The sequence below is a fragment of the Catharus ustulatus genome, chromosome 18 (assembly GCF_009819885.2).
Source record: "Catharus ustulatus isolate bCatUst1 chromosome 18, bCatUst1.pri.v2, whole genome shotgun sequence".
Lineage (NCBI taxonomy): Eukaryota > Metazoa > Chordata > Aves > Passeriformes > Turdidae > Catharus > Catharus ustulatus.
This window is the reverse complement of record NC_046238.1, coordinates 319,952-332,506: the sequence shown is the minus strand read 5'-3', so window position 1 is coordinate 332,506 and position 12,555 is coordinate 319,952. Positions and strand designations below refer to the sequence as shown.

General features: G+C 51.2%; 1 protein-coding gene across 2 annotated transcripts in view; it reads left to right on the top strand.

Moving 5' to 3' along the window:
• ADGRD1 (adhesion G protein-coupled receptor D1) overlaps positions 1 to 12,555 on the top strand; it is a 124,871-nt gene that overhangs the window by 62,217 nt on the left and 50,099 nt on the right. For both annotated transcript variants that reach the window (XM_033076176.1, XM_033076175.1), the window contains one exon: positions 10,973 to 11,046. In XM_033076176.1, the coding sequence (XP_032932067.1) occupies positions 10,973 to 11,046 (74 nt within the window). The remainder of the gene's footprint in view (positions 1 to 10,972; positions 11,047 to 12,555) is intronic.

Sequence of the window (12,555 nt, the reverse complement as noted above, 5' to 3'; positions counted from 1 at the left end):
CTGTTGTGCTCTGGTTTATCTGAGCTCCATTGCTCCCCAATGTTTATTGTGCTCTGGTTTTTCAGTGCTCTGGTTTATCTGTGCTCTGGTTTATCTGAGCTCCATCGCTCCCATTGCCCGCCCATCCCAGAGATTAGCAGGGCCAGGGGAAGGATAAACCACGATCAGCAGCCAGCCAAGGCATGGAAGGGCTGAAAGGGTCAATATAAAACAAAGGCTGCCAGTATAATTCACAAAGAATGTGAGGCACTGCCTTTCAGAGCATAGCCAGGGTTTAATGAGAATGGAAAATGCTAACATATAAATCCAGTCCTAAAAAATATATTAACAACAAATGTACTGACTGGTAAATATTTTTGCCACTAAGCCTAGCACTCTGTTTTTGACGTGAACTATTAAAACTCTTCCTAAAGCTCTCATTAAATCATGTCTCCAAAATCCCTTTAGAACATGGTCCTGTGTTTGGAAGGGAATTACTCTGGAGATGGATGAGGGCAGACCAGGGGAACATCTGAGAAAAGCTTGGGTGGGGAACCTGAGCAGACTCTGGGGTTCCAGAGGAGCTGGAGCTTTCCTCCAGGAGCACAGCCCAGCTCCTGTCAGGGGATTCAGGGCACCCTGTGGTCCATCCTGTGTGTGCACACAGAACAAACGGGGTTTGTGCCCTGGAGTCTTCATTCCTTGGGTGGTACTGCTGCTCACCCCCTGCCCACCCCCTGCTCACCCCTGAGCATCCCCTGCTCATCCCTGAGCATCCCCAGGGCATCCCCTGCTCACCCCCTGCTCATCCCCTGCCCATCCCCTGCTCACCCCCTGCTCACCCCCTGCTCATCCCCTGCCCATCCCCTGCCCACCCCCTGCTCTATCCCCTGCTCACCCCCTGCTCACCCCCTGCCCATCCCCTGCTCACCCCCTGCCCATCCCCTGCCCATCCCCTGCTCACCCCCTGCCCATCCCCTGCCCATCCCCTGCTCACCCCCTGCCCATCCCCTGCCCATCCCCTGCTCACCCCCTGCCCATCCCCTGCCCATCCCCTGCTCACCCCCTGCTCACCCCCTGCCCATCCCCTGCTCACCCCCTGCTCACCCCCTGCTCATCCCCTGCCCATCCCCTGCTCACCCCCTGCTCACCCCCTGCTCTATCCCCTGCTCACCCCCTGCTCACCCCCTGCCCATCCCCTGCTCACCCCCTGCTCATCCCCTGCCCATCCCCTGCTCACCCCCTGCTCACCCCCTGCTCCACCCCTGCTCACCCCCTGCTCACCCCCTGCTCATCCCCTGCCCATCCCCTGCTCACCCCCTGCTCACCCCCTGCTCTATCCCCTGCTCACCCCCTGCTCACCCCCTGCCCATCCCCTGCTCACCCCCTGCTCATCCCCTGCCCACCCCCTGCTCACCCCCTGCTCTATCCCCTGCTCACCCCCTGCTCACCCCCTGCCCATCCCCTGCTCACCCCCTGCTCATCCCCTGCCCATCCCCTGCCCATCCCCTGCTCACCCCCTGCCCATCCCCTGCCCATCCCCTGCCCATCCCCTGCTCACCCCCTGCTCATCCCCTGCCCATCCCCTGCTCACCCCCTGCTCACCCCCTGCTCCACCCCTGCTCACCCCCTGCCCATCCCCTGCCCATCCCCTGCTCACCCCCTGCCCATCCCCTGCCCATCCCCTGCTCACCCCCTGCTCATCCCCTGCCCATCCCCTGCTCACCCCCTGCTCTATCCCCTGCTCCACCCCTGCTCACCCCCTGCTCACCCCCTGCCCATCCCTGCTCACCCCCTGCTCCATCCCCTGCTCACCCCCTGCTCACCCCCTGCTCACCCCCTGCCCATCCCCTGCCCACCCCCTGCTCACCCCCTGCCCATCCCCTGCTCACCCCCTGCCCATCCCCTGGTGCCCCCAGCCCATTCCCCAGCCCTCCTGCTCACCCCCTGCTCACCCCTGCCCATCCCTGGTGCCCCCAGCCCATTCCCCAGCCCTCCTGCTCTCATTCCACCTTCCTGCAGGGCTTTGGCCACCTCTGACCCCTCCTGTCCCAGGTCCCCTGTTCCCAGACCCCAGCGTTGTCCCTGGAGGTGAAGGGCAGGGCATTGCAGCCTTTGTAGAGAAGATAAATGCTCTATTCCCAAACATTCCATAAACAATTCATTATTCCTCTCATTGTCATGCAGAATAAGTGAAATTTTAATGTTTCACTGCTCCAGGCTGCCAAAGTCCTTGTGCTCTTCAAAGACAAGGGCTCAGATTTTGTTCAGTCTTTGTGAAGGAAAATTAGGGCATCTTTGTGCTTCTAAAAAATGTGTTTAGAAAAGGTCGTAGGGACTGTTTCTTCACTGGAGGTGTATCTTGGGATAGCTGTGATGTGCCTGTTGTGTGAAAAATTGCCTGGAAGCTCTCTAAAGCCTTCTCCATAATAAATATGAGAAAATATGGATTGATTCTTCTTAATTATGGCTCTCACTCTTGTAGGAAACAGATGTTTGCTAACTCAGATTTCATTCCTGGTTGGCACAGAAGTGTGTACAGCTGGAACCAAGGAGGGCTGGGGACTTTGCCATTGCTGTTGGGTTTTTAGGATTTTGAGCTCAGCACAACCTCTTGCTGCTGCTGCAGCCTGTTGTCAGCAGGAGCAGAGCTCTGCTCTGTGGGTTCCAGCTCCACCTGAGCTGCTAAATCTCGTTATCCAAATTCCAGGCAATGCTGGGTGCTGTGCCTCTGGGTTTCTTGTTTCCCACTGGAATTCTCTGTGCCTCAGGAACCACAGCTGAAATGCTGAGTGTCTTGGATGGTTCTCTTCTTGGAAAAATAAAAACAAGCCATCAGGAGGAAAAGTCCAGGCACTGTTTTGGAAACTAAGAATTGTGGAAATACTGCCTAACAGGAAAAGTATTTTTAAACCTGGTTGTGCTGTGTGCATCCCTTTAAGGGATTCTGGTTTAGCCTCATTCAGGGCCCTGCCACAGCTCTTGTTTCCTGAAGGGAAACATCCCTGGGCAAAGGGAAAATCATCCCTGGGCAAAGGGAAAATCATCCCTGGGCAAAGGGAAAATCATCCCTGGGCAAAGGGAAGAACATCCCTGGGCAAAGGGAAATGTTCCTGGGCAAAGGGAAAATCATCCCTGGGCAAAGGGAAAATCATCCCTGGGCAAAGGGAATCCCCTGTGGGTGGAGGCTGTGCCAGCCCAGGTTTGATGGCTGTGGCTCTGCAGAAACAATTCTGTTAATAACACCAGGGAGGGAACTGCAGCTCTCCTGCTCTCCCACTTGATTGACTTGCTAAAATGTAAAAAAGCAAGGCTGCATCCGTGGCAGGCTTGGCTTTGCCCTCAGTCCATCCTTCAACAGGGGTTCAGATGGCTCTGTAAATTTAATTTTTCTCTTACATAAGGATATAACTGTTTAACTGTAAGGACACAACAAAACCAAAACTCCCTGCCTGCTATATTGCTAATTATGTAAATGAGACAATTTCTCAAGAGACAATATTGATATTTTCACCTCTTCATTTTTTCTAACAGAGCTGTGCTTTAAAGGAACATGAGGAATGTTTTCACTTTGGCATTGAGGCAGCTTTTCATACAGATCATCAGTTCAGCTCTGTGTCTGGTGGTGCTTACAGGAGGAGAGGCTGCCACGCCGAGCTCTGCTCCTCACTGACTGGCATTTACATTTTTTAAACATCAAATATTTACTGATGTAACCCAGTTGCTCCCCAAATTGAATTTCAAAGATCCTTATCCTGCAATTTCTGTTTGCACACATCTTCCATTCCAGGCAGCTCCATGCATCTCTAATGGAAATGAAGCTGCTCCTTCCTGGAGCTGGTTTGTAACCTCTCTGTGCTCTCCTTCATCAGCAGGATTTACAATATTGTGGTTGTTGTTAGTGCAGGCTGCAGTCAGGGGTGCTTGGCATGGCTGAGGACTGCACAATTCACAATATTGTGATTGTTGTTAGTGCAGGATGCAGTCAGGGGTGTTTGGCATGGCTGGGGACTGCACAATTTACAATATTGTGGTTGTTGTTAGTGCAGGCTGCAGTCAGGAGTGTTTGGATGGAAAAGGGGACCTGCACTGCAGACACCTGAGGCTTTGAAGATGAGGAAGGAGTGAAGGCACAGCCCAGAGGATGTGTGGTGGTCACTGAGCTGAGCCAGGCACTCTGTGCTCAGGATCCCTGGGCTCAGCACTGGAGCTGTGCTCAGAGCCACAGGGGTGTAAGGAGTGGAGTTTCTCTGCTAGGGTGGGAGTTCTGTGGCTGTGAAACCAAAGAAAAGCCACCTGGAGCTGTGCTGGTGTGTTCAGGGAGTTTATGATTTTAGCCCAGGGTTGCAGGCAGTTTCTGTGGCCAGGATTGCAGTTGCTGATGCAGCTGATGGTGTTGAGCAGTGGTGTGGCTTTGCAGCCACAGCTCCAGGTGCCAGGGGCTCACCTGTGCCAAGGGCAGGAGGCTGCCATGGACCAAAGGAACGAGCTGAAGCAGGAGCAGCAGCCAGGGACAGTTTCTGCAGGTGACAGAGCAGTGTGTGACAGCCCCACTGCCACAGCCAGGGACAGTTTCTGCAGGTGACAGAGCAGAGTGTGACAGCCCCACTGCTGTCTGCCAGGCTCAGACATTGCCTTGGCAGCTGGTGCATGAAGCCCCTCGCTCATGCTGTAAAAAAGATGGGATCCTGTTCAGAGAATGGCATTTTTATTCAAATGGATGTGGACTCGATAGCAGAAAAATAGCAAGATCTTCTGATGCTCCACATATTTGAAAGCAGTAATTTTTTTTGCTGTGTGCCATAATTACAGAAGAAAGCACCAGGACAATTTCCTCATCCACTCCCTCCTTTTTTCTCTTTCTTATAGAAATGATGTCTGGCAGAGCAGCCAAGATATTTCTCAGTCTGGTGCTCATGGGTCTTTTCATTCCTTTTTTGTTCTCACACTGCTTGCCCAATCCAGCAGCTGTTAAATAGACAACTCTGAGAACTGGGGAAGGATATTGGTGTAACATTTGATTAACACTAGTCTTGCAGGAAATTGATATGTCAACTATTTTTAGCCTCAGGCAGAGGAATAATCAAACCCAATCCATGTGGCAACTTTCTCCCATTTCAGATGACTTTATAACCTCTGATACTTTGTTTTTAACTCATTTTTAACTTTATATTGCTGTCTGCCACAGTTTCCCACCCTTTGTGGTTTCATGCAGTTTTTATAACTGTATGATTGTCCCGTTAGGAAATACATCCAGCAAACTTTCCTGCTGGCCCAGGGAATGTTGTGTTCACTGCTTCAGAAAGTGTGTGCTGGCACAGCTCTGCTCACAACAATGGAACACTGAAAGTCTGGCTTTGATCCACAGCACACTCTAATTCCCTATTCATAACCTACATTCCTTTTTGTGCAATTTGCAATTTTTTTTTCATTACATATGCTAGTTACATCTTAGGGTGAATCATTCAAATGGACTCTAAATTAAAATAGTTGGCTGATCTAAGCCCAAAATCTGTTGCAATGCACTTTTCTCGTAGCCTGGAAGAAAACAGCCAATGCCACCATAGGAATGGGTGATTACTCTTTCTGTCTGTCTTTTTCCAGGTAGCTGAGTAGATGAATGTGCCCTAAAGTTTTAATCTTCTAGGTAATTAGGAGAAATAGGTGGAAAGGAAAGTCAATAAACCATGTGTCCCTGAATAGGTCACACTGATAGTCAGGATGTCACTGTGAGGACAGGAAATCCTTAAATTAGACACATCATTTTAGTCTCTGATTTAATCCATAAGCCAGAATCAGAATTTGTTTTGACTCATACACACATAAGAATATGTGAGGCTGTGAATGGCTCAAAGTCACAAACACACAGACAAGAGGCTTGTCCAGTGCCTTTCTTGCCATCTTCAAAATAATCCATAGTATTCTAGGAGGCTGGGAAAGCAAGGCTCAAACATCTCTGAATTAGACAAAATTCTGTATTTTACAAACAGGGACAAGCAGGCTCCAAACTGAACTCAGTGGGGTAAATTGTCAGCTGCTTTGGATGAGAGGGGCCAAACACTCTGGGCTTGGAGCTGCTGAGTCTGGGTCAGTGCCAGCCCTGGCCCAAAGGTTCACCCCTCTGCACCTGGGGAGTGGAGGTGCACACCCTGCACTCCTGGTGCCACTGCCCTCTGGCTGAATATTTGCTTTTGAAATCCAAGGGAGGGGAGAGAGAGACCAGCTAATCTCAGGGAGGTTCACCCCACCCTCTGCTTGGCTCCTCTTCCTTGGCAAGCCTTCCCAGCAGCAGCTGCTCCTGCTTTCCCTCTGCGGTTCTGTTCCTGACATTTCCTGCCAGTGGGCTTTCCTGAAGGTTTCCAGCAGTGCTTTCAGCCCCCAGCCCCTTCTCTGGCCCTGCTGCACTCAGCAGGCTCTGCTGGTTCCCAGCAGTGCTGATCCCATCTCACATCTGTCACATCTGTGCACATCCCCTGGGAATATCCCCTCTCACCTGTGCACATCCCCTGGGAAAATCCCATCTCACACCTGTGCACATCTGTGCACATCCCTGGGACTGTCCCCTCTCACATCTGTGCACATCCTCTGGGACTGTCCCATCTCACATCTGTGCACATCTGTGCACATCCCCTGGGAATAGCCCCTCACACCTGTGCACATCTGTGCACATCCCCGGGACTGTCCCCTCTCACCTGTGCACATCTGTGCACATCCCCCGGGGCTGTCCCCTCACATCTGTGCACATCTCCTGGGACTGTCCCCTTTCACCTGTGCACATCCCCTGGGAAAATCCCATCTCACATCTGTGCACATCCCCTGGGACTGTCCCCTCTCACTTGTGCACATCTGTGCACATCCCCTGGGAATATCCCCTCACACCTGTGCACATCTGTGCACATCCCCTGGGAATATCCCCTCACACCTGTGCACATCCTCTGGGAAAATCCCATCTCACATCTGTGCACATCTGTGCACATCCCCTGGGACTGTCCCCTCACACATCTGTGCACATCTGTGCACATCCCCTGGGAATGCCTCTCTCACATCTGTGACACCTGTGCACATCCCCAGGACTGTCCCCTCTCACATCTGTGCACATCCCCAGGACTGTCCCCCCTTACAAATCTGTGCACATCCCCAGGACTGTCCCCTCTCACATCTGTGCACATCCCTGGGACTGTCCCCTCTCTCACCTGTGCACATCCCCGGGTCTGTCCCCTCTCACCTGTGCACATCCCCAGGACTGTCCCCTCTCACACCTGTGCACATCCCTGGGAATGCTTCTCTCACATCTGTGCACATCCCCAGGACTGTCCCCCCTCTCACCTGTGCACATCCCTGGGACTGTCCCCTCTCACATCTGTGCACATCCCCAGGACTGTCCCCCCTCTCACCTGTGCACATCCCTGGGACTGTCCCCTCTCACATCTGTGCACATCCCCAGGACTGTCCCCCCTCTCACCTGTGCACATCCCCAGGACTGTCCCCCCTCTCACCTGTGCACATGCCCAGGACTGTCCCCTCGCTCTCTGGGGCTGGCTTGGCTGACCCCCTGGGAGCCAGTGCTCACTGATGTGAGCCCACAGTGTCAGACACACACAGAGTTACCAAGGCTGGCAAAGACCCTCGGGGTGCTGGGTCCAGCCAGGCCTCCCTGCAGGTCCAGGCTCCATCACACAGGCTCTGACTTCGCCTCTCTCTGGTACCAGGAGGGTCCTTTCCCCTTGCAGTTCTTTTTGTACAATCACAATTCCAGTAATTCTTTGTGGAGGAGCTGTGTGCAGCCCTCTCCTTGCAGAAGGGGTGATTTGAAGAGTGTGGATTAGTGACAGCACATGCACAGATCCTGGATTTCTGTGTGTGCTTCTACTTTCCCTCTCCTGAAAGCTTCATAAACTGTCCTTTCACACGCTTTTAATAACACTCAAGTGACTTAATATTTTCGTGTAAAAGCTTACTTGTATTTAAAGCTTTCTGTTATCAATGGCAGTAAATCAATATCCTCACTTCTGCAGGATCCAAGTCACATATAAACTGTCACACACAGTTTAACTTGAGAAGTGCAATATTGAGGTCCAGTCAGCTCCTTTTCCATAGATTAGAGAACACTTTGAAGTAGAGCTGTTGGAGATCAGAGGGAGCTGATTCCTCTGCAGCCAGTTTCTCATGGGTTGGGGCTCTCTCTCCCAGTGACAGCTCTGCTGCACAGCTCCAGTGAAGTCTCAGAAGAGGAGTATTTCATGCAGTTATCACAAATGGCACTGGAAAGCCTTGTGGAGATTATCTCATGGGTGATAAAACATGGGACAGAATCTTTAAGAGAAATAAGAAGGTAAATTAGGATAGACCCTTCTTTTCCATTCTTTAATCTATTTATCATTATTATTTACTTATTCTTACTCCATCTGAGTACTCACACAGTTCTGGGCAGGTCAGAGCCTGTATGGCCTCACCTGGGGCAGTTCATAGTGAGCGACATCTCTGTTGAGAGTCAAGATGGAGAAAAACAACGACTTGTGCTTGCCAGAGAAATTTAATTGAGGGTAAAATGTTCATCTGGGATTTGTTTGTGTAAGGGATACACGACTGCAGCACCATGTCTTCTTCAACCTGGCCCCGAGGTGCCCTTTCCATTTAGTGCATTAGAATCCAGATTTATCTGGAGAAATCTTACAGATCAGGAATGGCAGTTGCTGTTCCAGCTTTGCTGTTACTGCAGCAGGGCTCTCTCCTTTTCTGTGGGTTTTTAGTCACTGTCTGTCCCAGAAGTGACATAATTTGGAATAGAAGGCAGCTGTAGATTATTTCAGTTACTCACTTCAGGAGAGCTGCGGGGATGAGGGACAGAACATCCTCCAGCACAGCTGGAACAGCTGGCACAGCTATGGAGAGGGGCATACCATCCTCCAGCACAGCTGGCACAGCTGGCACGTGGCCTTGCTGCTGGTGGAACAGCAAGGCTCTGCCAAAGCTCCAAATTCCAGAATGCCTTGGGCACACTGGGGGTTGCAGCAGGGGGATGTTCCTGAGGATGAGGGAGGTGACCCTGCCCCACTGTCCCTGCCAGGGTGGCACTGGGGATGTGCCTGTGTCCCAGGGTGGCACTGGGGATGTGACCCTGCCCCAGGGTGGCACTGGGATGTCACTCTGCCCCACTGTCCCTGCCAAGGTGGCACTGGGGATGTGACCCTGCCCCAGGGTGGCACTGGGATGTCACTCTGCCCCACTGTCCCTGCCAGGGTGGCACTGGGATGTCACTCTGCCCCACTGTCCCTGCCAGGGTGGCACTGGGATGTCACTCTGCCCCACTGTCCCTGCCAGGGTGGCACTGGGATGTCACTCTGCCCCACTGTCCCTGCCAGGGTGGCACTGGGATGTCACTCTGCCCCACTGTCCCTGCCAGGGTGGCACTGGGATGTGACCCTGCCCCAGGGTGGCACTGGGATGTCACTCTGCCCCACTGTCCCTGCCAGGGTGGCACTGGGGATGTGGCACTGGGATGTGACCCTGCCCCAGGGTGGCACTGGGGATGTGACTGTGTCCCAGGGTGGCACTGGGGATGTGACCCTGCCCCAGGGTGGCACTGGGATGTCACTCTGCCCCACTGTCCCTGCCAGGGTGGCACTGGGATGTGACCCTGCCCCAGGGTGGCACTGGGATGTGACCCTGCCCCAGGGTGGCACACTATGGGGCTGGGGTTTCACTGCTGCTCTGTCCCCCATGGAAAGGGCTCCAGGATGTCCCCAGAGGCAGAGGGGAAGGGGTGACAGTCCCTGCTCCCCACAGAGCCCTGCAGCACCCCAGCTGTTCTGTGGGAAGGCTGGGGGGAAAAGGCTGAGGCCAGGAGTGGCAGCTGGGCAGGGGTGAGCAGTGGAGAAATTCCATTTGTGCTGGGCAGCAATCCTTATCTGCAGCACGGGCTAAGCTGTGTGCCCGTGCAGGGGGAGCAGAAATCTGGGTTATCTGCTCCAGGGAACTGTGCTGCCCTGTGCCTGACACCCTGCTTGCCCTCGGGACACCGGAGAGTTGCACCAGGAACTTCTTGTACTTGGTTGAGTTTCAGCAGGGTGGGCTGGGAGGGATTTTCCCTTCGTTCCCCAAGAGAAGGAAAGCAAAACTTGATTTTCCTCTTGACAGCAGAAGTGTGTTGCAATAATCTGAGAGCTAATGTTTATTCACCAGTGATTAATTTTTATGGTGAAAACTCCTGTAATTTAAAAATTGCCATAAGGCAGGGTCCACATAATGTGGACTTGAGGGATTTATGTGTTAGAAAGGGCTGAACAAACACTGGAAATCCTCTAGTTTGCATATTTTGCCTGTAACAAACTATTACTTCAATATAATTTGAATAATTTTGTCATCAAGCTCCTGTAACTGAGTGGAGAAGGGGGATCTCAAAGCCTCTGGAATCCAGGAGATTGAGTTAGTTGCTAGAGCTGTTTATGGAAGATAGAAATTATGTCATTATAATGCTGAGGTGTGCTAAAATAAAATTTTGAATTACAGCATTGCTCTTTCAGTTTGAATGTAAGTTTTAAAATAACTGCTGTTGTGGAAGGGAAATGTCTGGGAGTTGGTCATTGTACTGCACATATTTCAGAGTTATTAATCGTAAAAAGGGACATTTTTATTACACAGTGAGAACAAACGATGAACAAAACCCAAAGAAGCCAAATCTGTGCTGAGGAGTGATGTCCCAGTCCTGCAGAAATTAACTCATGTACAGCAGTGATCCTGGTTTGCTGCTTGCTTAAACTGGACACAGATTTCTCACAGTGGTACAACTTTAATCCCAGGGTGGAAAATTAAGACTGAATACCAGGTTTGGCAGGTTTGGAGCCTGTGAGGACTGAACAATTTTGCTGCCAGTTCTGGTGTGTTAATCTATAATAATCTTGAATTTATTGTAGCAATGAGAATGTGAAGTAGCTGAATGGTGGGACTGAGTCCGTTTCAAACGTTCCTTCAGGGTTTGTGTTTTTTCTTGCAGACACCCAGACAATACAGCCAAGCACTAAATAAAAGTAACAGAGTTCATCTTTACTGTGCATTTCTGGATTACAGGTATGTTGCTTGATTTTATTTAACTTTTACTTGATTTTATTAAATTACACTTTGTGATGCTGTGTATTATCTATATCCTCCTTGCTTCCTTTCATTCATGGAAATAGTTAAAGAAATGGAACCACTGGCTTGTAAAAAAGACAACCTGATTGTTTCTTCTCCCATAAACAGGAGACCCAGGCCCTGGGTTAGGTGGGCAGTTGGGAACTGAAAGCATTTTGTAATCAAAGGGGCAGACTGATAGAAATCTGCTTGTCCTGTTCCGTGGGTGTCCCTTGGGAGGTGCTTGGGAGCCCCAGGGTGGCAAAGCTCCAGCCCAGGCTCAGTTTGGCTGAGCCACAGCACGGTGTGAGATCAGCATTTCAGAGCTGGGGACTCTGGCCAAGGCATGCAGTGCATAAACATCATATCTCTGAGTGCAAATTACAATTAAGGGGGTAAATATCACCTCAGATCTCACTCAGGAAATAAGAGCTGTGGAAAAGCAGTATGTTTTATTTCTTTTTTTTTAGCACTGAATAAATTTAATTTTCTTGTTAAATTTTGAAATACGCTGCTCTTAGTGAATTAATTGAGAAAGAATACAAACAGTGAATTTTTAATTTCACGGGGATTAGCAGGTTTCAGCCAGAGCAGTGTAAGCCTGGCTGGTGCTCTGGGACCCCTCCTGCCCATCAGGGAAGCTCCCTGCCCTGGTTTCACTGAACTCTTGTTTCATGGGTGCTGAGCTGCTGCAATACTCGTTGTTGAGGTTGTCAGACTCCAATAAATTAGAAGCAGATTTTAGTGAAGCAGATGAATGTGGCTGGGGCATTGTTCTATTCTGCTCTCCCCTGGGGCTGGGCCCTGGGGGCTGGGAGAGGACACAGCTCCAATGTGAGATCTGTCCTTGCAGAAGAGCCTCGTGTGCCAGGATGGATCATTCCCCAGAGCATTAATTCAGTTAATTCAGTTTCTGACTATACCAGGCTCCCTCTGAGAGCTCAGGGAGATCCTGAAGGGCAGCAGTCTGAGGTAATCCCTGTCTTTAAAACAAACCTGAGAGGAGTGCACATCCCTCAGCCAATCTGCAGGACTCAGACAAGAATCAGAGATAAAGAATTCCTATTTCAGGGCTCATGAAGAGCCTGAGGCTTTGTGTCCCCACTGCACTCCTGGGACAGCACAGGCAATTCTGGCCCCAAGAAAAAGCAAACTCAGGAGGATCCCCGTGCTAAAAGCTGCCCAAAAAAGCCAAGAGCTGAGGGTCCTGTGCCAGCCCAGTCCTGCCCTGGCTGGGATGGGCACTGGGCTGTGCTCAGCCTGAGCTCCTGCAGCAGGGTGGGTGTCCTGGGGCAGGGCAGGCAGCACAGACACTGCTCTGGGGTTTGCAGGATTATTGACCTGTTCCCAGAATAGAGAAATCTGGGTCTGGGTGAAATGCCATCAGTGAGGGGCAGCATGGAAGGAAATGCTGTAGTTACCATTCACTGGCTGTAAAACAGGGAAGAAATCTCCAGAGACGTTCAT